This window comes from Aspergillus alliaceus, assembly GCF_009176365.1.
Source record: "Aspergillus alliaceus strain CBS 536.65 unplaced genomic scaffold BDW43scaffold_72, whole genome shotgun sequence".
Classification (NCBI taxonomy): Eukaryota; Fungi; Ascomycota; class Eurotiomycetes; order Eurotiales; family Aspergillaceae; genus Aspergillus; species Aspergillus alliaceus.
Window position 1 is genome coordinate 149,426 of NW_022474755.1, and position 23,728 is coordinate 173,153.

The 23,728-nt window shown below is 49.7% G+C and overlaps 9 protein-coding genes across 9 annotated transcripts; 7 read left to right on the forward strand and 2 right to left on the reverse strand.

The window, feature by feature from the left end:
• Positions 1-181: 181 nt before the first annotated feature.
• BDW43DRAFT_304233 (putative sulfite oxidase) lies at positions 182-2,412 on the forward strand (the record flags this gene model as incomplete). The annotated part of the gene is made up of 5 exons (XM_032045565.1): positions 182-195; positions 640-680; positions 1,199-1,256; positions 1,313-1,757; positions 1,822-2,412. 5 exons carry the CDS (start codon positions 182-184, stop codon positions 2,410-2,412), a joined length of 1,149 nt encoding a protein of 382 aa, XP_031894862.1.
• Positions 2,413-2,484: 72 nt separating this feature from the next.
• BDW43DRAFT_233091 (cysteine synthase A) lies at positions 2,485-3,823 on the reverse strand. The gene is made up of 2 exons (XM_032039550.1): positions 3,624-3,823; positions 2,485-3,555 (listed from the first exon to the last, which is right to left on the reverse strand). Exons 1-2 carry the CDS (start codon positions 3,739-3,741, stop codon positions 2,558-2,560), a joined length of 1,116 nt encoding a protein of 371 aa, XP_031894863.1. The 5' UTR covers positions 3,742-3,823; the 3' UTR covers positions 2,485-2,557.
• Positions 3,824-4,405: 582 nt separating this feature from the next.
• Positions 4,406-7,785, forward strand: BDW43DRAFT_304235 (condensin subunit YCG1; the record flags this gene model as incomplete). The annotated part of the gene is made up of 2 exons (XM_032045566.1): positions 4,406-6,448; positions 6,505-7,785. 2 exons carry the CDS (start codon positions 4,406-4,408, stop codon positions 7,783-7,785), a joined length of 3,324 nt encoding a protein of 1,107 aa, XP_031894864.1.
• Positions 7,786-9,676: 1,891 nt separating this feature from the next.
• On the forward strand, positions 9,677-12,407 carry BDW43DRAFT_233125 (putative RNA binding protein (Arp)). Its single transcript, XM_032039552.1, has 4 exons — positions 9,677-10,249; positions 10,392-10,449; positions 10,561-11,267; positions 11,331-12,407. The coding sequence occupies exons 1-4, from the start codon at positions 10,094-10,096 to the stop codon at positions 12,252-12,254; spliced, it is 1,845 nt and encodes a 614-aa protein (XP_031894865.1). The 5' UTR covers positions 9,677-10,093; the 3' UTR covers positions 12,255-12,407.
• On the forward strand, positions 12,408-13,036 carry BDW43DRAFT_233122 (uncharacterized protein). Its single transcript, XM_032039551.1, has one exon. The coding sequence runs from the start codon at positions 12,561-12,563 to the stop codon at positions 12,942-12,944; it is 384 nt and encodes a 127-aa protein (XP_031894866.1). The 5' UTR covers positions 12,408-12,560; the 3' UTR covers positions 12,945-13,036.
• Positions 13,037-13,527: 491 nt separating this feature from the next.
• pre6 (proteasome core particle subunit alpha 4) lies at positions 13,528-15,072 on the forward strand. The gene is made up of 5 exons (XM_032039553.1): positions 13,528-13,841; positions 13,914-13,920; positions 13,974-14,026; positions 14,093-14,480; positions 14,549-15,072. Exons 1-5 carry the CDS (start codon positions 13,814-13,816, stop codon positions 14,877-14,879), a joined length of 807 nt encoding a protein of 268 aa, XP_031894867.1. The 5' UTR covers positions 13,528-13,813; the 3' UTR covers positions 14,880-15,072.
• Positions 15,073-15,139: 67 nt separating this feature from the next.
• BDW43DRAFT_316335 (uncharacterized protein) lies at positions 15,140-15,411 on the reverse strand (the record flags this gene model as incomplete). The annotated part of the gene is made up of 2 exons (XM_032048273.1): positions 15,140-15,221; positions 15,287-15,411. The coding sequence occupies 2 exons, from the start codon at positions 15,409-15,411 to the stop codon at positions 15,140-15,142; spliced, it is 207 nt and encodes a 68-aa protein (XP_031894868.1).
• An 848-nt stretch (positions 15,412-16,259) lies between these two features.
• BDW43DRAFT_292600 (putative inositol polyphosphate phosphatase) lies at positions 16,260-20,890 on the forward strand. The gene is made up of 6 exons (XM_032043738.1): positions 16,260-16,777; positions 16,857-19,242; positions 19,293-19,502; positions 19,556-19,815; positions 19,870-20,537; positions 20,593-20,890. Exons 1-6 carry the CDS (start codon positions 16,730-16,732, stop codon positions 20,666-20,668), a joined length of 3,648 nt encoding a protein of 1,215 aa, XP_031894869.1. The 5' UTR covers positions 16,260-16,729; the 3' UTR covers positions 20,669-20,890.
• A 941-nt stretch (positions 20,891-21,831) lies between these two features.
• BDW43DRAFT_316337 (alpha/beta fold hydrolase) lies at positions 21,832-23,126 on the forward strand (the record flags this gene model as incomplete). The annotated part of the gene is made up of 4 exons (XM_032048274.1): positions 21,832-22,163; positions 22,296-22,402; positions 22,489-22,589; positions 22,674-23,126. The coding sequence occupies 4 exons, from the start codon at positions 21,832-21,834 to the stop codon at positions 23,124-23,126; spliced, it is 993 nt and encodes a 330-aa protein (XP_031894870.1).
• Positions 23,127-23,728: the final 602 nt, after the last annotated feature.

Genomic DNA, 23,728 nt, shown 5'->3' on the forward strand with positions numbered 1-23,728 from the left:
ATTAAATCTTTTCGGTGTTTTTAATCAAATCCCCAGAGTCAATGGTTTCGGTCATACGATATCCATCACTGTTTTGAACAGCCCTCCAGCTAAGGACATAACGTGATGCCTTCTTAGGGTAGAACAACTATGTTATGATGTACTTACATGAAGAGAGAAAAACGAGCATTATAATCAGGTTATGTCTATTAACTAGTACGTAAGCTTAGCTCAGCCTATGGAGTATAAATAATCATAGAGCAACAGAAGAATAGGACAGCATATGCTGGATGCACGAATACTCGATCGACAGGAGCTAAGGTATATCTCTATAACTAACAGTTAGTCTATAGTAAAGAGGAAAACCGATATCTCAGGGCTTCTTTCACATTTATAAATCTACCTAGGGCCACTTATGTCTTACCCCGCATTAGATAGTTCCTCGACATTTTCCACTCTTGCGTAACAACAGAAGCAATCTTGACACCTTACCCAGAGTCATGTCAACATTAAACTAGGTTGCCATGGATGATCTAGCTCCTGTACACAGGGATGCCTTCAATCACACTTTAAAACACCGAGCGAACCTGCACAGGGAGCTCTGGCACAAATTGCCGAAGGCATACCTCTTCTCTCTTGTTGTTGTACTACCATGCCTAGTTCCCACTCCACCAACCTTCGCTCACAACTGTTGGTTGATAGTGTGGGGACCGAGCTCAGTTATAGCCATGTCCTCCTCGATCCCGATCCTTGTGACGTCGATGGGATAGAGCCTACTGTTTTCCTTTCTATCCAGCCTTAAACTGATATCCAAACAAAGGGAACAGCCGGAGAAGACTGAGAATTTTCTTAATTATCCCCCATACAGTTCAGGCAACCCTCAGTGCATCCGGGCGGCTAGTATTACCGGATATGTTGATTAGCGGCATGGAAAATATGGCCCTCATTGTTTGAATCGAGCAATCAAGCTGAATTAGGTTGAAATGTCGAGAGAGACCCAAGAAGACGAATATATTACAACCTTGTCGTAAAGTGTATAAAAGATACAGATATAGTTGCATATAGGGATGACGTCAGAGGAACGACCACCAACTTTGAACATCTTCAAACCTCCATCTCTATGTAAATCAGCACCTAGATCAAAGAAAATGACCGACACAGTATGTTTTGATACACAATACCCACCATTATCATGGTAATAACCCAACAAAGTACACAGAATATTCCGTCCAAAACCCCTTGAACCGGGAACCACCGGTCCAGACACTTGTCTCGAGGTAATCTCCTCTATGTATACGTCTGAGATTATGATGTATGATGCTAAACGACAAAGCTTCTTCACTCCAGAGAATATCTCTTATGACCGCAACCATGGCCCAATCCCCCACCTCGCGGCAGACACCCACACCGTCCAAATAGACGGCCAAGTTCCCAACCCCCTCTCCCTCTCCGTTCACCAACTCCAAACCGACTTTCCCCAGCACGAAGTAAACTGCGCCCTAGAATGCGCCGGCAACCGGCGTCATACAATGCGCACACTACTCAAAGAAGTCGAAGGCATCGACTGGGGCGATGCGGCTGTGATGAACTGCACCTGGAAAGGCCCAAGATTAAGGGACGTGCTCCATCGGGCCGGGTTGACCCAAGACTCATGTCAGGGCCTGTATGTCGCGTTCTCGTGCTATGCGGTACAGTGCCAAGAGGACGATTGGTTTGGGAGTAGTGTGGAGGTAGAGAGGTGCTTGGATGAGGATATGGATGTTATTCTTGCTTTAGAGGTGAGTTACTCCTACATTTGAGATAGGGTTGAGTTTGCAGCACAGCTGACCAAATCAACGGCAGATGAACGGTTCGCCTCTGACGCCAAACCATGGGTATCCGGTCCGGGTTGTTCTCCCCGGTGTGGCGGGTGCCAGGTGGGTTAAGTGGCTTGATCGGATCACTGTGCAGGATACTGAGTCGTCGAATTTCTATCAACGGCATGACTACAAGGTACTGCCGCCGGAGGCTGTAGATAGTGCCTCAGCTGAGCCATTTTGGGACCGGACCCCTGCGATGTGCGATATGCCTATTAATTCGGTGGTGGGGGTGCCGGGCGATGGAGATACGGTTCATCTGTCTGGATCGGGGACGCTGGAGGTGAAGGGGTATGCGGTGCCCCATGGGGCTGATGGCCCGGTTACGCGGGTCCAGGTTTCGGTGGATGGAGGGCAGGCATGGATGGATGCTGAGATTGAGGGTTCTTCTGTGGAGAGGAAATGGTGTTGGGTTTTGTGGAGGGTCAGGGTTAGGGTTGAAAGGGGCGCTGGGAAAGAGGTTCTTAGTCGGGCGTTTGATCGGGGCGGGAATGTGCAGCAGGAGCATTCACAGTGGAACCTGAGAGGGGTTGGGTATAATGGATATGGGAGGGCAAGGGATCTTACTATCATTTAGGGAGTTCATTCTGTAATATGAGTATTGACATAGCGTTCAGTGCTCATTTGGTGTTCATTAACGTCGTCTTGGTATGGTAGGGTTTTTTTAAACAGATATCACTATATTGACACCGGTCTATACAACATTATACATACATGACCAATTATGGAAGCACGATGTACTTCTCGAGGTGCTTGGGAATAGCGGTCCTCAGGCCCTTGCTCTGAAGCCACGTGTTCGAGAACAGACGGTCGGCATAACGGTAGGCACCATCGCACAGGATGGTGACGATGGTCTTGCCCTTACCGAGCTTCTCGGCAACCTCCTTGGCAGCAACAACGTTGAGCGCAGAGCTGGCTCCGAGATATAGGCCCTCCTCGTCGAGACAGCGGTAGACCATCTCGATTGACTTCTCGTCGCTAATCGTGAGAGATCCATCCACAAGGTCGATGTCGGGCTGGAGATTATCTGTGACACGGCCCTGGCCAATACCCTCAGTAATACTGCTTCCTGAGCGCTCGATTAGGTTTCCACCGCTCTGGATGTAGCTGTGAAGAACGCTACCCGGGGGATCAGCAAGGAAACACTTGACACGTCCATCACTGGCGGTCTTAAGGTGGCGTGTGATACCAGCCAATGTTCCTCCCGTTCCGGTAGCGCAAGTGAAAGCGTCGACCTGTCCGCCAGTCTGGGCCCATATTTCAGGACCAGTCGTTTCGATGTGGGCCTGGCGATTGGCGGTGTTGTCAAACTGGTTTGTCCACACCGCATTATCCAGCGATTCCGCATGTCTCCGCGCCTGGTGATTGTAGTTCTGTGGGTTGTCGAAAGCCACCGCCGGCACAGGGTAGACTTCCGCACCTAAGAGCCGCAGAAGGTCGATCTTACCCTGGGACTGCGTGTTGGGCATGTAGATAACAAGTTTGTATCCCTTTGACCGGCACACATGCGCCAACCCAATTCCAGTATTACCCGCTGTTCCTTCAACCACCGTACCGCCAGGTTTCAAGAGACCCTTCTCCTCTGCATCCTTGACAACAAACAATGCTGCACGGTCCTTCACGCTGCCTCCGGGGTTCTGAAACTCGGCTTTACCGAGGATGTTGCAGCCGGTCTCTTCGGAAAGGCGCTTCAGTCGGATAAGTGGTGTGTTTCCGATTGCTTAAAGACAAATCGTCAGAAGCCGATGCTCGTATGGCCTAACTCTCATTTTCCTCTTCAGAGCGTACCTTCTGTAAGACCGTTAACGAAACCCTGAGCTTGCGATACTCGGACACTATAGGCGGTCGACCCTTCTGCTGCGCGAAGCGCAGTGGTGCCGAAACGCCGGATGCTTTGCCGGAACATTATTTCAAAAAAGCTTCAAAGTCTAGCACAGCTACTCCAGAACGCCCTCTGCTAAGCAAGAGGCAATTAATTGAGAAAGTCCATTCCATTCCCCGGACAGGTTACAGGTCGGATTCCCAAATGCCGATGGTCGGCCTTAGTCAGCCATGTCATATCACGTGATCGATGGCGTGATAGCTCTTAAGACCCTCACTTCGAGTTCATTTCGATACCAAACATATTAGAGTGGACTGGTATTATTCCGATTATTACATAGTTAGTACGGAGTAGACATGCACGTAAAGACTTGAATTGTTAAGGTGGCGAAGCGTCTACAGACCAATTGTGCTATATACCGCTAAAGATCCTCAGACATGACATGACATAAGGTACATAGAACGTTACCACCAACCCTAACCCTTATCTTAGCCCTTCCCGTTTTGGGCTGTTTGTTTATTCTGCACCCCGTGACTGCGGGTTATCGCCCGCAGTGTTTTGGCGATAACTTAATGAATACCATCCCACCTAAATCCAGCGACACCAAGCGCGCGACTCTAGTATCTACGGTACCGCCCAGATCCGATATATGAAACCGCCTTGAGATGTTGTCTTTCTGACCTATGCGACACCCCCTTACTGACCGATACATTTCCCTGAAATCTCTACCCCTCCATAACCAGACACCATGCCTGGTCGATCTTCCGCCCGTTCGACCTCTGCGACGACGTCGCGTAGACCGTCCGCTCAACCATCGACCTCAGGTGGACGCGCTGGATCTGTGACCCCTTCTGTTGCCCTTCCGGAGGAACCCGCTTTGCCCGAGGCCATTCCTACTTTGCGCCGGGATGTGTGTTCAATCTTCGCTGATGCTCAACGCTCCACAACTGGGCATCGAAAACTCGTTGTGCGACTCAGGAAGCTCCAGGAGTCATGCTGCGGAATATCGCCAAAGATATCTAAGAAGAATGGTAAAGAAACTCAGCAGGAGACCTTGACCCCACCGGAAGAAACACTCCCCGAAACTGAATTCAATGTGGAGGTGGGACGTTGCCTTTTGCGCATCTTGCCCATCAAGAAATCCGAGCCCGTCGGCGACCGTATCATACGCTTCGTCGGTACCTTCTTGACCCATGCATCCGAGAAGGATACCGAGCTTTTCTCAACGGATGAAGAAGAAGTTAGCGCCGAAACACCCACCTCCCGTTTGGCATCCAGCCTGGTTGCCCTCATTATTCCGCTGCTCGCTGCTAAAGATAGGACCGTTCGTTTCCGTGCAACACAAATCACTGCGCACATTGTGAACTCACTTGAGTCTATCGACGACGATCTCTACCATACTATCCGACAGGGCCTTTTGAAGCGGATCAGAGATAAAGAACCAGCTGTGAGAGTGCAAGCGGTGATGGGTCTTGGCCGCTTGGCAGGCAACGAAGACGAAGACGATGAGGATAGCGCAGCTCTGGTGGAGAAGCTTGTTGACATTATGCAGAATGATACAAGCGCCGAGGTGCGGAAAACTCTCCTTCTCAACCTACCACTTCTCCGCAAAACACTCCCATACCTTCTTGAACGAGCTCGCGATCTGGACGCTGCCACGCGACGAGCATTGTACGCGCGTCTCCTTCCTACATTGGGCGACTTCCGTCATTTATCACTATCGATGAGAGAAAAGTTGCTCCGATGGGGCCTGAGAGATCGAGATGAGAGCGTTCGGAAGGCAACAGGAAAACTCTTTTACGATCGGTGGGTTGAGGATGTTGCCGGTACAAATAATGACTCCGAGGAAGGCCCAACTAACCAACGCTCTCCACCAAATATTCCGGCCGTTTTGGAACTGCTCGAGAGAATTGATGTACTGAATTCCGGCATTGAAACTGGTATCGCTCATGAGGCCATGCGTAGCTTCTGGGAAGGGCGTCCGGATTATCGTGAAGCGGTTGTTTTCGATGAACCGTTCTGGGAGTCTCTAACGGCCGAATCTGCTTTCCTCGTTCGGTCCTTCAACGATTTTTGTCGCGTGGAGAACGAAGGGAAGTACGACAACTTAGCTGATGAAAAGATGCCCGAAGTCACAGCCCTCGCCTACTTCTTAAATAAATACATGACCGATCTATTGCAGCGCAGAAAGTTGGCCAGGGAAGCCGGGGCGGACAACGACGATGACTCCGTTGAGCATGAGTTTGTTGTTGAGCAGTTGCTGCACATTGCCATGACCCTTGACTACAGTGACGAAGTGGGACGACGCAAGATGTTCTCATTGCTCCGCGAGTCGTTGGCGGTCCCCGAGCTACCTGAAGAGTGCACTAAACTCGCGATCGAGACATTGAGATTTGTTTGTGGGCCAAACGCTGCCGCCGAGAATGAGTTCTGCAGTGTTGTTTTAGAAGCCATTGCGGAAGTTCACGACACTATCGCAACTGAAGATAGCTTCGTGTCGGCGAGGTCTGAAATCAGTGAATCTTCCAGCCGTCAGCGGTCCGAAACACCGGAGGAAAAGCCTTTTAACAAAGAGGAAGCCAAGGCGAAGATCCTGAAGGAGATCGTGATCAACATGAAATGTCTTCATATTGCTCTTTGTATGTTGCAAAACGTGGAGGGCAATCTACAAGAGAACATGAACTTGGTTACAATGTTGAATAACCTGGTTGTACCTGCAGTTCGTAGTCATGAAGCACCTATCAGAGAGAGGGGCCTTGAGTGTCTCGGTCTCTGCTGCTTGCTGGACAAGGTTCGTTTGTACCCCTTCATGCCACTCCCCTATTATATGCTAACTTCCTGCTGCAGACCCTAGCTGAGGAGAATATGACGCTATTTATCCACTGCTACAGCAAGGGCCACGAGGCTTTGCAGGTGACAGCCTTGCACATCCTCTGTGACATGCTGACGACGCATCCCTCATTACTGGCACCTGTTACTCAACCTGATGGAGAGACTGTGACGCCACCGGTGTTCCAAAAGCCACTATTGAAGGTTTTCGCGAGGTCGCTCAAGTCCAGCTCTCCAAACAGCGTTCAGGCAAATGCTGCCACGTCTCTCGCCAAGCTGTTGCTCACAAACACGTTCACCCCGTCGGGGGCGAATATCCCTCCAGCTATTCAAGAATACAACCAAGCATCAATCGAAACCCTCTTACAATCCCTTGTGGTTTCCTTCTTCCACCCCCGTACTCGTGAGAATCCCGCACTCCGGCAGTCCATGGCCTACTTCCTTCCTGTGTACTGCCACTCCAAGCTGTCGAATACCCAGCATATGCGCAGGGTGGCCGTACCAGTTACCCGGGCAATTCTCAACGCAGCGGAGGAATACTTCTCGCTCGAAGCGGAAGAGGACAGCGATGGCGAAATCGACGAGAGCGTTGGACAGCGGGAATTAAAGGCGCTAATGAATGGCGTCTTGGGTATGCTGGCGGAGTGGACTGATGAGCGGAGAGTTGTTGGACTGGGCGGAGAGAAAGTTCTCGCGGGTGGTACCGCCAGTTCCAACGTATGCGGTTGGGTCCATCTGGCTCTAGTGAAGGATATCCTGGAGCGCGTTTTGGGGATTAGTGAAGGCCCTAACCGCTGTTCTAAGGAAGAGAAAAAGCTCCTTTTCTCTTTGCTAAGCAAGCTCTACATAGCCCCTCCTGCTGCGCCATCCAGGGCCGGTTCTCGTAATCCGGAAGGTGAGGACCCGTTCCAGTCGAGTGTTCGCAGTAATCAGGGTGAAATTAGCCCGGAGAATACCGCCCTTGCACAAGAAGTGAAAGAGCTTCTGGATGAGACCATTGAGGAGGGACTAGCTGCCGAAGCGGCTAGCCGGAATGCCCTTGTCAAGGTCAAGAACTCGGTCCTCAAGCTTCTGGCCGTAGCCCAAGGCCGGCCAGGTAGCTCCAGAGCACGTGAGGGTACCGAAGAAGGAGACAGTGATATTCAAAGTCTTCGTTCCGGCCGGTCCGGCAGCGTCCGCCCTTCCATTGAGCCTGGTGCTTATCGCCAAGGGATATCCATCGAGCCCAGCATTATGGAGGAAGATGAGAACGACGACAGCCGGACCACGATCAAGTCAGAAGCACGCGACTACGAGTAATTGGCAAATGTGTTCCTTTTCTGGGTTGGCGTTGGCTGGGTCATGTTCGGATACGGTCTCGGGGCTGCGCGCCGGTTGGATTGTCATGTAACTAATTCTCTGTTCATACATTTTGTGGTTTATTTGTATATGCCCTATTTACGTCTCTAGCTCTATCTTATCGTGTAACAACGTAGTTATATATATAATAGGCCAGCATTAAGGTTCTTCGTTTTCCATTTTCTGCCCATGTTATAGTGTAAAATTGCTTTCATATTCCCACATGGCTAAAGACTTCATATGATGATGAGTGCCATATATAGTGAATGTGACTTAAATGGCATGCAGAGCTAATTTATGCATAACCGTTTAGTTCAAGGGAAAACTATACTTTACATGTGTCATGTGCTGAATATCAGAGAAGTGCAGCATCAATACTCCGTGTACTGCGTACATGTCAGGCATTCACTAGCTGGGGAGCCTTCAACCGATCACCCGTAGTCAAGGTGATCTATCGGCAATTACGTGTTCGTGAGGCCAGAGGTTGGCCTGGTTTCATCTAGGAAGGAGTCATTGGAGATTGGCATTAGTCATTCTTTTTGAATTCCTCTGGCTTCAGGTACGAAGAATTTGAGTCAGTCAATTGGAAGTTTAAAACAGAGAGAAAGAGAGAAAGAAATGCAAGGAAATAAGGAAAGAGGAAACAGATTTCAAAGGATATGCTGGCGTATTATAGCTCTCCATAACTAGTTCAAGGCAAATGGGCACGTGCATGGGGAAAGAGAAAGGCGAGAGAGAAAATCGGTGGTCCAGGTGGATTATGTATCTAGTTGATGTAGGAGGGCCACTAGTGGTGGTTTAGCTTGCGTTTATTATTGTTGTCATGGCCTGACATCGTGTTGTGAGACGGGCCAGTCAGCCTTCGTTCTCACCCGTTGGTGGTGATCCGAACGGGCAACCAAGGAAAATAACCCAGAGTATTCAACTTTGGTATGGAGAACAGTGATATATTATATGTCAATTCTGGATTAATCCCCTCTGTACAGAATACAGGATCATAGACTAAGGTAAAGTATATATACTATATATATTTATTCCACGGTTTGTATGGTTTGAATGGAATACAATTGAAAATTACCTGTATCGAATGATTATTACCTCCCTCGGATCCAGCGAGACCGGCGGATGAGGCATCCATTGGATGGACGGGGAAGACCATTGGGCTATTCATCGGTTGTCCAGATGGAATTAATCTCCTGTGATGTTCTCATAGGTGTAACCTTCTTTGGGACTATCAATGTGATACCGATGACAGAAGTACCTTACAGCACCGCAGTTATGGGACATGGATGGATTCATTCATTCTTTTATTTATCTTGAATTCCTGTCCCCTATTATTTCTTTTTTGACACCTCCCATTCCATTAATTGTTCCCTATTATAAATTTGGTCAGAAAATCAGGACTCATAGCTTGATAACAACAATGGTACATCCATACAATACAATGTATGGATCACCGTATGATTAGAGTGCTTTATCAGGATAGAAAGATAATGATGATAAGTATATCAAAGGGTGTAGGAACATCGTATATATATATATATATATATTATAACAATATTTATACAGAGAGAGAGAGGAAGAATTAGACGTTAAAATAAATAATGCTCAGAATAGAAGCAGCATGCACCATAGCCACGGTTATGAATCGGGGTTAACCTTGAGGTTCTCCGGTACGACATTGTATGGTAAGTACGGTAAAGGAAGGAAAATAAAAGGACACTAGCGATTAAGTTTCTGTAATCACCACCTCTCTCTCAAGAGAAAACAAGAGAGAGCAAAAGAGTCTGAATGAATTGTAAATCAATTCTTTCTAGATAATAAGAATTTCTAGAAAAGATTCCTTTCTTTGATAATATATAGTCGTATACTCTAAACTGATCTACTGACTGTTCTCGAAATTTTTTTTTTTTGGTTTCTCTTATAATAAACCCCGTGATTGAATATTTTTTTTTTTCGAATTTCCCCTCAAACCCCCCGAAACATTTCTTTTTTAATCTCGACGCTCCACCATCATCTCTTCTCTCTTACTGACTCCCATCCTGGACTGGGCCAACAAGTCTTCTTTCTTCCCTCCTTTCTCCCTCCTCCCTCCCTCCTTTTTACCTCCCCTCCCCTTCCCCGTGATTCTTTTCGATTCACGACGGTCTCTGTTCGGTCGTTCTGTGTCTCCGCTCTGAGACACTATTTTCCGTCCCGTTGTCCCTTTTCCTTTTTGGCGTGAGAAGAGAAAGAGTACACTTAACCCAGTGCAACTCAATCCTGAGCGATGGCAACTGTTTCAGCTCCCACCCCTAAGCTGGATCGCTATATTGTCATCCACGTCGCAACCACCTGCGATGAACATGGCGTCTACGTCACTAAGGATTCAGCAGAGGTGATTGAATTGGGGTGGATTCTGTTGGATACCAAAACCTGTGAGGAGGTAAGCGTTTATTGGATTTAATCGGAGAATCAATCAGACTCAACCCCCTCCTGACTCTCCCCTCCCATTCCTGGTGGCCCGAGCCACCACCCCCAGAAATGGATCCCCATGACAGATCGCTAACATGGCTTTCCCCCCCTAGTTGCACCGTGAGAGTGTGCTCGTCAAGCCCGTCAACACTCCTATCACGCCGCTTTGCAGTAAGTGCACCCAATCTATCGTCAACCCGACCAGTTCCTAGCCATTTCCTCCCAAACCATCCCCCCCGGATGTATCGGTCTGCTGGTTCAATGGCTGACGGTCTCCGAAAGCGAGCCTGACAACTCTGACATGGGAGCACGTCCGCTCGGCAGGTACCTTCCGCGATGCTATCAACCGCTTCGACGCTTTCGCCCAGGAACACCTTCTCAGCAAGAATTTGGAGTTTGCTTTCGTGACGTTGGATTCGTGGGACCTTCGTGTACAGCTACCCCGTGAAGCTCGAGATAAGGCGGTCGTTCTTCCCCCATATCTCCAGCACTCCCGGACCTTCGATCTTCGTACCGAGTATCAGAGATGGCAGACTCATCACCCCGAGTCTCTACCCTTCGGCCCCAGCTCCCTCTCCAACATCTGTGCCGCTCTCGAAGTCGAACCCGTTCAAACCTCCGCCCCGATTAAACACAACCTCCCCTTCCACTTGCAGGCTTTGGCCCCCGCATCGCCACGACGGGCCATGGAAGAAGCTATCACGTTGGCTCGCGTCCTCCGCGGCCTGATTCGCAAGTCTCAACCCCCACACGAGCACCCTGAGATCTTGACCCGCCCCATGGATGCCAGAGCGGATGTTCGTGCCTTCCTGGCCGAGCGGAGCAAGGTGCTTCATTTGAGCGGTCTTCCCCATGACACGACCCAGTCGGAACTCGAGAGCTGGTTTACTCAGTTTGGTGGCCGTCCGATCGCCTTCTGGACCCTTCGGACTCCGGATCAGCACAAGCCTACTGGCACTGGTTTTGCTGTCTTCTCATCCCATGAAGAGGTATGGAACGGCTTCACTCACTCCCAACAGGAGCTCTTGAATGACGACTAACTCCTTTCACAGGCTGCGGAAAGCCTCTGCATGAATGGCCGTGCTCTCAACGAGAAGGCCATTGAGGTCTCCCCTTCCTCTAGCCGTGTACTCGACCGTGCAGCAGAGATCTTGACCCCGTTCCCTCCCTCGAAGAACCGTCCCCGCCCCGGTGACTGGACCTGCCCGTCATGCGGATTCTCCAACTTCCAGCGCCGTACCGCTTGTTTCCGCTGCTCTTTCCCCGCCATGGCTGCCGCCCCGGATCCGATGGGCTACGGCGCCTTTGGCTACGGCCCGCCATCCATGATGCCCCCTCACATGGGTCACGGTCACGGCATGGGCCATTCCCGAGGTATGGGCGGCGGTAACGGTGGTGTGGTTCCCTTCCGTGCCGGAGACTGGAAGTGCGGCTCTGAAGGTTGTGGTTACCACAACTTTGCCAAGAACATCAACTGCTTGCGCTGTGGCGCTCCCCGCTCGGGAGCTGCGGTGGTTGCGGACTCCGCTTTCCCATCTCCCATGGACCCTCCCTCAGGCTTCGGAATGGGCCCTAATTCCATGGCCAGCACCCCTGCTCCCGGCCCCTTTACCTCGACAGCGGGTGGCTTTGGAGGATTCAGCCAGCAATTTGGAGCGCCCCCGAACAACTACGCTCTGCCCTCCGCATTGGGCAGTGGCCCTGGAGGATATCCTCCCATGGGTCAGATGAACGCCGGCTACGGTTCGACAAATACGTCTCACTCCGCCGCTTCGTTTGCCAACCCTGCCACGCAGGCCGCTTTTACCGGAGCCGACCACGCGACCTCCACGAGCGCTTCTAACGGCGCCTTCTACGGGGCGGACGGATCCAACGATCCGTTTGCCTTCCTGTCCACCGGATTGGGTGGCCTGTCGGTTGGGGATGATGGCCACTCCCGCCGCAACGGTGCCGGTGCCAGCAAGTCCCCTGCATAAAGCCGCAGCGGTGCATTGCTAGGGCGGGGTGGTTGTACTATTTACCTTTTTCTGTGACAGAACCCACCCATTTGTGTTTGTGAATATGGTCATCTAGATTGTTGGTATATGTGACGGTTGATACTCGTTGATGCGCGTTTGTATAGGGAATTCAGCAGTTCTGGTGCATTCGGTTGGGAGGAGCAGGCCGGTAGCGTGTCGTCGTTTCATCGGATTGGATCCTTTTGTTTTCATTTTGTCTCGTCTCTCGCAGCCTTCACGTTGACCCTTTTTTCGGTATGTTTTACTATTGCGTCTTTTGGAGCGATGTTTAAGGGTATAGAAGACCGTCCTGGCGCGATGGGCCCGGTTGGTTTCATACATCCATTCGCGAGTCACTGGGGCTTCTCGTTCTTATTTTCCTTCGATCGGCATGAGCTTTCGCACTTTTCCTCTTTCGTCGTTGTGCATCTGATGAAAGACATTGCTTGTTTCGATCGCAGTGTGACCAGACGTGGAGGCTCTATCATGGCATTGCATTCTAGATATTTGTTCTATCTTCGCGCTTGTCTTGTTTTATTTTTTTTTTCCCAGTTCATCTCTGCACTCTTCGGCAACAGGAATCATTGGAGAATCACGGTATTGATCACGGATGGGATACACTGGAACGGACTCTGTTGGGGTGTTGGGGATATTCCTTTTGAGCCATGAAGATTTTTAGCCAACGGCGGATTTCAGATATGTGAAGCAATGGGTAGGGAATCGTGAGTGCAACAGGGTTGTTCTGAATGTCCATAAATGATGTTTTGTTTCATTTTCATATTCTTTTTCTCCCTTCTTTCTTTGATCTCTTGTCTTCTATTGGTACCTATGCTTTTTTCTGCAAGAAAAGTCGATGTGTCATCATTCTGGATCCGCGCAGTACAGACTTAGAGACAGTATATTGTCTACCATTTTGTATAGGAATCTATGGGGAATCGTGATTGAGGGTGCGGCATTTGGGACAACCAGAGCACGTATTCCTTGCGTCTTCCATGTCTGCCTTGTCTATTCTATTATTGTGCCCTGTAGAGTGTGTAATATGCTTAATCCCGGGTATATGTACTTTCCGTGATTTCTATTGCGTCCTCCGGCGTCGGCATGTGTGTTTGCAGGGAGGTATATATATCTTGTTCATATTTTATATATGATTATATATGTAAGTATATCGGCTTTTGTTGGAGATCAATGGAGTAGTAAACACTCTACCATACAAGAAGAAAAACTAACAAACAAATAAGAATAAAAACATTCGGGGTTGTTTAATTTAGCTCATTGATGTCTTCTGGTCAAGTGAAGGGAAGTGGGAAATGGGTAACCGCGCGGCTACGGCGTTAAAGAGGGGAGCTCTGGATTGTCTGGAGGCAACCGCGGGACTCGCGTCCACCTCTACCTGTCATCGCCTAAGACGGCTCCCCCATCCCAGCTTTCTACGATCTGATTCCCACGAATTGCCTTCTCCGCTATCTTACTCGTCCTTATATCTGTGACCTTGTTCCTCTACTTTCCGCTTTGTTTCGACTGATTCCTTGTTGCCCATAATGTCCGGATATGACCGAGCTCTTTCAGGTAAGATAGCTCAGGACCTTGGTTTCCTGCGTTCTTTAGTGGGATGATGAGCTGAATCTAATCCACCTGTAGTGTTTAGGTATGAGAAGCGTCTTACACCATCTACTATACAGCTCTCTGACTCTTTTTCAGCCCTGATGGGCACGTCTTCCAGGTGGAGTATGCCATGGAAGCTGTTAAGAGAGGTACGTCACCGCCGACCAGGTTGGATCATAGCCGTCTTTCTCACCACCGCCTCTTTTTCCATGTAGGAACCTGTGCCGTCGGAGTAAAAGGTAAAGACATTGTCGTGCTGGGATGCGAAAAGCGTTCGGCCTTGAAGCTCCAAGATACCCGCATTACACCATCGAAGATCGCCATGCTGGACAACCATGCCGTTCTCGCTTTCGCTGGATTGAATGCCGATGCCCGTATTCTCATCGATAAGGCCAGGCTAGAAGCCCAGTCCCACCGTTTGACCGTTGAAGACCCCGTCACTATCGAATACATCACCAAATATATTGCCGGTGTGCAGCAGCGGTACACGCAGAGTGGAGGTGTCCGGCCCTTCGGTATTAGTACCCTGGTTGTGGGATTTGATCCAAATGACCAGGTGCCGAGATTATATCAGACTGAACCTTCGGGTATCTACTCTGCTTGGTAGGTGGTTGATTCACTGGGACATGGCGAGGAGAGGAGAGGGACTAATGGGTATGTGGGTGATATAGGAAAGCCAATGCTATCGGCCGTTCCAGCAAGACCGTCCGCGAATTCCTCGAGCGCAACCACCAGGATGAAATGGACCGCGAGCAGACAATTCAGCTCACCATCAAGTCGTTGTTGGAGGTCGTGCAGACCGGTGCCAAGAACATCGAGGTGGCCATCATGTCGCCTGGGAAGATGATTGAGATGCTGCCAGAAGATCAGATCGAGGCTTACGTTAAGAGTATAGAGACGGAGAAGCAAGAGGAGGCAGCGAAGAAGAAGACAGCTCGGACCGGCACCACGACAGCGGCCATCCTAACAAGAGGTGGAGAGTCTAGCGAGACCCGGGAGTAGGCTGGTTTAGCGAATTAGAGCTACATGCCTCTAGTTGACGTCCTACACGCTTTTCCTTTCCCACCCTTTTTATAATACTGGAGATCTGGCCGAAGCGACTTTTACGACAATAAAGAACTCTTTTCCCGTCGTTTATACACAGGTCCCCCTGCGGGATCTCTATAGGAATATCGTCGTCTAAAGATTTGTAGTCACCACGTCGGCAGGAAGTAGAAAGCATAATATCGTAATCATCGTAACCCACAGCTGGTCGACTCCCTTTATCCCAGGCGATCCGCGTCATCTGTGATGCTGAAGATCGAGCGCTCCTGGTGGCCACGGACTCGGTCATCCTTGAGCATTCTTCCCCCCACATCAGCACCCGAATCTTGTCATAACGGCAGAGAATGATAGGAAAGGCGACGTACCTGTTGTCAATACGAGCATCTTCGCCCTCCACCTGCAATGCCGGCTTCGGCGTCACCGCCTCGATCACAAAGTGGTTATCGCAATGCGGGCAGTATTCGTCACTTCGTATCGACGTGTCTCCCATTAGCCACGTTGTGCCCCGTGCCTCTGTATCTTATCCCCACGGCGTTGACCTACCTCTCTTCAAACTCGGTCGAGTCTTTGCGGAAACACTTCTTGCACTTTTTACAGGCGAACACCTGCGCGGACCTGTCTTAGAATGTCTGACTGATTGAGAGAGTCGGGGGAAGGCTGTATGTGCGGAGGGATACCATTTCGGTGTTTTTCATGAGCGGATGGGTTTCTTGTTCCTGATGACATTCGGCGCAGTCGAACCATTTCCGACCTGTGCTCCCCCACGATTAGGAAGTAAGTTGGCTTGAGGTAGACTTGTAGTAGACTCACAGCATGCCGATCGAATAGACACTTGGGCGTTGAGGATATGTTTACTGGGCGGCGCGTCAGTTGACCAGCGGATTGGCTTTTACTTTTTCTTTCTTTCCGTCTTTCTTTTTCTTGTTTTGTGAGTTAAAAGAAAGGATGGGACACCAGACATACCACATGATGGATTTGGGTCAGGGGACGAGGTTTTCGGTGGAGTTTTGTTAAAAGTGAGGAAAATTGAAATATCAATAAAATCGCGGATGACGATTTATTGACTTGGGGAAAGGAATAAATTTAATTTAAATTATTGGCAGGGCGGAAACTAAAAATAAAAGGGAATTTATGGAATACATGTATTTATTGGAGTCAATCAATTAAATACTGGGTTATATTGATTTACTCGGTATAAACGATCTCTTTGTTCTTTATTTTAAGAAGTGAATAAAATAAGAAAATAAATCTGGATAATAAGAAATATAAGAAAATATAAAATGATCGACAGGTAAACTAATATATTAGGTATATTTAAATCCCATAGACAGGCCGGTTCGTTACTCGTCATTCTGTTTTCTCCTTTAAGTTCACATATTCCCCTTTCGATCGTCACTTTTCCTTTCCTCTCTTTCTCTCCCTTCTCTCTCCTCTTTTTCCTCTTTTTCCCTCTCTCTATCCTCTCTCTTTCAACCCTTTTACTCTGTCACTCACTCCCCCCCCTTCTCTTGCTTTAGACCCCTCTTGTCGTTCGAAACTATTCCCGCTCGAAGACCCCCATTCCGCTCTCCCTCTCCGCTCCGACTGTATTTATAGCCAGCCGATTCGTTTCCGCCTGACGAACTGCCCGCAACTCCGCCACAGTCTCGACCCCTCGGATCTGTTAACCGCACCGTTACCTTCGCATTCATTCATTGTTCATACATGCTTTTTTTTTGTCAATCTTCTCCTTATCGTATACACAACCCCATTGAAGCCTATGATCTATCTTTCCAGATCGTCACTGTGCCGGATCGATCGTAGTGGCCATGGAGGGAAACGGTAGAGCGAGGGACGGCACCGATAATGCCCCCATAGTATGTCTGGCGCATCTTCTCTTCTCGTCCTCCAACTTCAACGATGGATTTTCTACTCACACACCACTCACCTCTATAGAGACCGGTATCTTCCCTTCTGTCTCATTTTGAGAACCTATCCCATCGCCGAGCACCATCCGCGTCACCAAACGGCCCCCGCGACTCGTCCTTGAATCTGAAATCACCCGAACCCGTCGATGACTTCCGCTCAGTCCGCGCCTCTTTGGACATGTCTCGTCCGCGGTCTCCTTGGGTCCCCTCAACAGACCTTCAGAATAGCCAGCGGGCCGAGTACACCAACGGGGCTCCGCTTCGACGCGGGGTCTCCCCCGGACGGTCGCCAGGCGGACGGCAAAGCAGACCCATGTCGATGAACCTACATTCCTCGCCGCAACTTGCGCCCACGCTCACAGTAGACTCACCGCGATCTCCCCCACGGGGGTTTGGGACGCACCCCGACCACACGGAAGATATCCGGACGTCTCGTACGCCACCGAACGCTGCGCGGGAATCATTGCCGCCTAGGCCAATTGCTCAGGGGAGCTATTTTCCCCGACCAACAACTCCCACCTATCCGTCATCTGTGCCAACCGAACACAGGGTGGCTCACCTGTCCCCCAATCATCAAGGTTCCCCGGTATCGACGCGCGACAATGCTTCGGAGCGACGGTTGAAGAGTGCATCTTTACCGCCGCCCGCCAACCGAGCAGAGAAACCCAAGATCCCTGTTAAGCCCGCAGCTCTCTCATTCCAAGATGGGAACGGCCTTACCCCTCGCCAGGAGCATACGAATATGGAAGATCGGATATCCCCCTTCAACACTCCCCCTGGGAGTCCGGACAAATCTCCGCCAAACCCCCCGTCTGCCACAAGGCCGCAACCTCCGCCGTCACCCTCTCGCCCCGTACCTCCGCCGGCTCGGAGATCATTCGATGAAAGGCGACCCCTCCCGAGTACTCTTGGCTTGCGAGAGGTGCCGGAGCCACCGCCGCAACCGCCTCGGCGGCCATCCCCCACACCTACACGAGACACGAGGCCCTTGATGGTCCAAATTCCGCCGCGGCAACCCGCTCAACCAGAAGTAATGTCTAGTATCCCACACACGGCTCCTCGTTTCCAGGCGGTTGGTAGCCCCAGAGAACCTCCCGGGTTGCCCCCGCGGAATCCATCGGTAAGCCATCGGGGTACGGGGGCTGCGCTGGATCGTTTGAGGAGTCCGGCACAGGCTGAGTGGCCCCCTCGGCCTGAATCGCGCCCGCACCATACAGAGGAGGTTCACACGCCAAGACAGCTCCAGCGGCAGCCATCGTTTTCGCGAGAGACCAAACCTGCGCCTCCTCCCGCCATCCCCGAGCGACCCGTTGTCGAACGCCCAGTTGTGGAGAGGCAGCTTGTGCGTCCGGTTCCCGCTCCCGCTCCCAGTGAAGACGAGCAGCCGCTCGATGAGGCCCCGGCCCCACGGACGGATTACCCGGATGCATCTTTTGCTAACCGACGTCCGCCACTCCTGAAGAAGGGCCCCTATGAGATTCCCACACGATATGATACGCGGCTCATGGATGTGTGTGGGAAGTACGTATGTACGACGGGATACCTAACACGTGTTTGGGACCTCACGACGGGTGACCTGATCATGACTCTCAGCCACGGTGAAACCGTCAAATGTTTATCGTTGGCTTTCAAGCCGGGGAAGAGCTTGGAGGACGAGGGGCAGCGACTATGGCTTGGAACAAGCGCGGGCGATCTTCACGAGGTTGATATCGCGAGCCAATCAATTGTCACGTCACGATCGTATCCCTCCCGCAGGGAAGTGATTAAGATCCTTCGGCACAAAAAGGAGATGTGGACTTTGGATGATGAGGGGCGCTTGCTTGTCTGGCCGCCAGACGAGTCAGGCACTCCTAACCTTCAGTATAGTTACCATAATCCTTATGATCGGGTTGCGCGTGGGCATACATTCTCGATTGCAGTAGGCGACACGCTGTGGTTGGCAACGGGGAAGGAAGTACAAGTCTATCGACCAAATGCCCGTGACGATGTGTCCTTTAAAGTGCTCAAGAGGCCGCTGGGCTCACAACATTCGGGAGAGGTGACGTCTGGTGCTTACACTACTAAGTATGGCGGCCGTGTGTATTTGGGACACGCTGACGGTAAGGTGACTATATACTCGGCCGGCGATTATACGTGTCTTGGTGTTGTAAATGTGAGTGTCTACAAGATCAACTGCTTGGGCGTTGTTGGCGATTATCTTTGGGCTGCGTACAAGACGGGCATGATCTACGTGTATGATACCTCGACGAATCCGTGGCAGGTGCGCAAGGACTGGCGGGCCCATGATAGTCCTGTGAGCGGATTCCTTCTAGACACTAGCAGTGTGTGGACGTTGAATCGACTCCAAGTGACATCGTTGGGGACGGATAACTGCATTCGCCTGTGGGACGGTATGCTTGAGGATGATTGGATGGGTAAGTTGCATTGATCTTGATTGCACAATATGCGACTAACGATGTGGCAGAATCTCGGATGCAAGCCAAGGACGTGGAGTACTGTTCTTTCCGGGAGATCCGCGCTGCGGTTTTGACGTGGAATGCCGGAGCCTCCACTCCAGGCAGTGTGCGTACATCTACCTTTATTCAGGACGCTATACATCCCGAGGATCCGCCAGAGATTATAGTATTCGGCTTCCAGGAACTTGTGGATCTCGAGAATAAGAAAATCACAGCCAGTGCGTATCTTTGTATCTGAAGTTTACCGGCCTAGTCGACTAACATATTGCAGAGAGCTTGCTCATGGGAAGTAAGAAGAGGGAAAACGGCGAGAAGGAGCATATGAGCCGCCAGTACCGCGTATGGATGGAACATTTAACACGCTGTATCAACGAGTGCATGCCTCTTGAGGAGTCGTATGTCCTTTTGCACAGCGCGGATCTGATTGGTCTGTTCACTTGCATTTTTGTGAAGCATAAAGAGCGATCAAGGATCAAGGATATGAACGCTGCAGAGGTGAAGCGTGGAATGGGAGGGTTGCATGGCAACAAAGTGAGTTTGCCACATGACATTGTTGTATGCACGAAGACCGACTAACATTTGTAGGGTGCACTGATCCTCCGCTTTGTTTTAGATGATAGTTCTCTGTGCTTTGTCAACTGTCATTTGGCAGCCGGGCAGTCGCACACGGCGCACCGTAACAATGATATAGCTGCCATCCTGGAATCAGAGTGTCTTCCATCTGAATCTAGTCTCATGGCCCGCGCGGATCGTTTTGTTAGCGGCGGAGATGGGTCGATGATCATGGATCATGAGATCTGTATCTTGAACGGAGATCTTAACTATCGCATTGACTCCATCCCCCGCAACGTCATCATCGACGATATTCGTAAAAACAACTTCACGAAGCTGCTCGAAAGGGACCAATTGCTGGCATCGAGACGCAAAAACCCGGGTTTCCGCCTGCGATCTTTTACCGAGGCCCCCATCACCTTTGCGCCGACCTACAAGTACGACGTAGGCACCGATGATTACGACACTAGCGACAAGAAGCGTTCTCCCGCCTGGTGTGATCGTGTCTTGTATCGGGGAATTGGTCGGGTGAAACAAATCGAATACCGGCGACACGAAGCCAGGGCCTCTGACCATCGCCCAGTCAGCGCATCGTTCAAACTCCGGGTCAAGACCGTCTTGCCCAAAGAACGTGCTACCGTATGGGAATCTTGCCAACAGGAGTTCCAACAGGAAAAACGCCGACTTGCATCGGAAGCAAGGTACTTTTGACGGCCCTTTCTGGCGGACATACACATGCTAATGGAGAATTGATAGTATTGAATACCTCATCAGCGTCCTCGGCACTGATCCCCAACAAGCTCGAGATTTGATCCTGAGGAATGGCAACTAATTCACCGTATCGCTACACCCCTTCGTTCATTGTTCTCCCCTATATGCTGTTACATTGGTTTTCGAGAGGTTAAGACACTAGAGATTAGCACAAGGCGATGTGTACGACTAATGATTTCACGATAGATATGTATCATGAGCTGGATTAGATTATGGGGATGGGTAGAGTAGTCACTGTCTTAATTTTAATTTTGCTGTATTTATATGACCCCAGCGCTCCTGGAATATACAAATCATCTGTCTTAATCGATTGCATTCTACATTTGGCTACGAGACATCAAGCTTCTGCGATAAATGACTGGATATCTGACTTACCTCTATATTATTTCTAACCCCAATGCAAAAGAATTAAGTACTGGGCATAAACTAAGAGGCCCGTATAGACCTTAAAAAAATAAATACGCATATCAAACAACACTACTCTCATACTTTATAAGACCACAATATTCAAACTCTTATTTGACATGTTTATAAAGTATAGTACTATAAAACAGGAGGAAGTATCGGAATCGATCCAACACCACACCACAACATTCAAACGATGTTATTACTACCAATATAAGAAATTCAGTAACATAAAATAAATAGATATACAATGTAACCCGGAGATTATCTCTCATTCTGGGGTATTATACAAGAGCAGGGGTGCCCTCTCCTGTTGAAGTAGAGTGCCGGCCTTGAGTGGCTTGGATGCTTGGAAGCGGCCGAATCGAAGGTTAATGGCATTGAGCATAATTGAAAATTCCTGGTCAGCCTAATGTAAGGAGTTCAAACTGTTAGGGATAATACTATGGGCGTTAAGTGTGGTGTTGCCTGTTTTTTGATAGAAGCTGCAACAACACTTAAGCCCCCCGAATCTGTTCTTAGTATTGAACGACTTCGGAAATATATGCAAGGGAACGAGCGAGAAAGGTAGTCGAGGTAGTGGATAATTTAAGACAAACCTAGCCCAAAAAGCAGGTGGAGTGTCTCTACGCTACATATTAGCTGCACTCGAGCGTTGCATCGCCGATTATCCTCGTTACATTCTACAAGTAGGGTTCAACATGGCCGTGGAACCCTCCACTCCTATGACGTGTCTATTTAAATCCCAGGTTAAAATACTCAAGAAATCCCCCAAACATGGTTGTCAATTAATTCCATTATCTTGCAACTCTCCACGCCATGGCGTCCATCGCATTTCCATCCTTAGCCAAAAAGGCAACCCTCTGCGATGGAACGACGTACGGCTATGTATCTGTCCCGGCCTCTACCTCATCTAAACCGACATTTCTCTTATTACACGGATTTCCCTCATCATGCTATGACTGGCGTCATCAGATTATCGGTCTACAGAGAGAAGGATACGGGGTCATCGCTCCAGATCTCCTGGGATATGGGGACACCGACAAGCCCAGCGAATTGACAGCTTACCTAATGAAGGTGATGAGTGGTCATATGGTCGAGATCATGGAGAGGGAGGGAGTGTTGAAGGCATTTGCCGTGGGCCATGATTGGTAAGTATATGTACATTCATTATCCCCATATATACACCTTCTTTTTCTTTTGTCAGCACTCGTCCCTTTCTAGCACTCTCGACGAAGCAAACGAAAACACAGAAGCAGCTAATCCAATCCAATCTAACTCAGGGGAACAACACTTGCATCCCGTCTAGCTAATTACCACCCCAACAAATTCCACGCCATAGTGACCCTAGCAGTAGCCTACATCCAACCGGGCCTGAAATGGAACATCGGTATGTACACACACACGATATCACCCCTAACCCAACCCAAACCCCTAACCCAATCCCAAAGCCTAGCTAAAATGAGTAAACCCCAGACAAAATAAACGCCGATCTCAAAAAGATCCTCGGTTACGAACCCTACGGCTACTGGACCTGGTACAAAACACCCCAGTCCACCACCGACTGCAACACCCACGTACGTATCCATCCCATGCCCAATATAACATAACATGACATAACATGATAAAACCAATCTAACAATGAAATAAAACCCACCCAGCCCGCCTCCACCTTCAACCTAACCTACCCAACAGACCCCTGCCTCTGGCGAACCAACTACGCCCCTACCGGCAAAGCAGCTGAGTTCGTCCGCGCCAACAGAACAACCCCCCTACCCCGGTGGTTCTCTCTCGACGAGTACACCACGCGGGACCGCATCTTCGCCGCCTCGGGTTATGAGGCCCCGTTGAACTGGTATAGGGCTGCTATGGCGGGGGTAAATGATAAAGATGAGGAGGGGCTGGAGCAGAAGTGCCCCCTGCCGAACTTGTTTGTGGGCGCGGAGGAGGATTACGTTTGTGTGGCTTGGCTGCAGGTGAAGCAGACCGAGGAGTTTGTGCCTGTGCGGAGAATTGAGTGTTGGGGGTGTGGGCATTGGGTGCAGTTGGAGGAGGGGGAGAGGTTGAATGGGCTGTTGAGGGAGTTCGCGGGGGAGGTTTGGAGAGGGGATTAGTGTGGTGGTTAGCGGCGTGGTATAGACATAGGGCTATGTTTATGGTTCTAGTGGAATTCTATATCTGTGGGTCTATCTGGTTAGTGTATCTTGTTCAATGTAGTGGAGTTGGGTTTAGCGATTAGTGTACTCTTTTTTTGATCCTTTACATTTGGTGTTGATTATGTAGGTTGTTTTATTCGATGTAATAGGGTATGTTAAGAAATGTCTTCTCGAATCTTTTCGTGAGGATTGAATTCCATCGACCCTCAAGTAATTTGTGTTGCTTGAGCATACATTTCTGCTCCTCTGTCCTTCAATTGGTTAAGTTCTCAGATTGGTCACCTTTCTATACTATCATTTTCTGTATATATTTAGATATCATGGTAAGAGGAACTTAATAGTCCGGGCAACTTGGTCTTGGTTAGTCCTACGGTGCCTTAAGGCTCGTTCGTACATTTGGGTAGAAATATTAGATCTCTTCTTCTTCTTCTTCTTCTTTTTTTTTTTTTTTTTTTTTTGGAAGACTCCCATTTCAATCCCACGTGATTGTAGCAGTTGGAACTGGAAAAGGAGTGCACCATTGATGGGACGACGACGCATATAGGTGAAAGTTGCCCAGA

Coding starts and splice junctions, on each gene's coding strand:
- BDW43DRAFT_292600 (XM_032043738.1), top strand. CDS start 16,730: ATGGAGGGAAACGGTAGAGCGAGGGACGGCACCGATAATGCCCCCATA. Junction 19,243..19,292: donor GCTTGAGGATGATTGGATGG/GTAAGTTGCATT, acceptor ACGATGTGGCAG/AATCTCGGATGCAAGCCAAG. Junction 19,816..19,869: donor GAGGGTTGCATGGCAACAAA/GTGAGTTTGCCA, acceptor TAACATTTGTAG/GGTGCACTGATCCTCCGCTT.
- BDW43DRAFT_233091 (XM_032039550.1), bottom strand. CDS start 3,741: ATGTTCCGGCAAAGCATCCGGCGTTTCGGCACCACTGCGCTTCGCGCA. Junction 3,556..3,623: donor CGTTAACGGTCTTACAGAAG/GTACGCTCTGAA, acceptor TTTGTCTTTAAG/CAATCGGAAACACACCACTT.
- pre6 (XM_032039553.1), top strand. CDS start 13,814: ATGTCCGGATATGACCGAGCTCTTTCAG. Junction 14,027..14,092: donor CATGGAAGCTGTTAAGAGAG/GTACGTCACCGC, acceptor TTTTCCATGTAG/GAACCTGTGCCGTCGGAGTA. Junction 14,481..14,548: donor TCGGGTATCTACTCTGCTTG/GTAGGTGGTTGA, acceptor TGGGTGATATAG/GAAAGCCAATGCTATCGGCC.
- BDW43DRAFT_233125 (XM_032039552.1), top strand. CDS start 10,094: ATGGCAACTGTTTCAGCTCCCACCCCTAAGCTGGATCGCTATATTGTC. Junction 10,250..10,391: donor ATACCAAAACCTGTGAGGAG/GTAAGCGTTTAT, acceptor TTCCCCCCCTAG/TTGCACCGTGAGAGTGTGCT. Junction 10,450..10,560: donor TCCTATCACGCCGCTTTGCA/GTAAGTGCACCC, acceptor GGTCTCCGAAAG/CGAGCCTGACAACTCTGACA.
- BDW43DRAFT_233122 (XM_032039551.1), top strand. CDS start 12,561: ATGTTTAAGGGTATAGAAGACCGTCCTGGCGCGATGGGCCCGGTTGGT.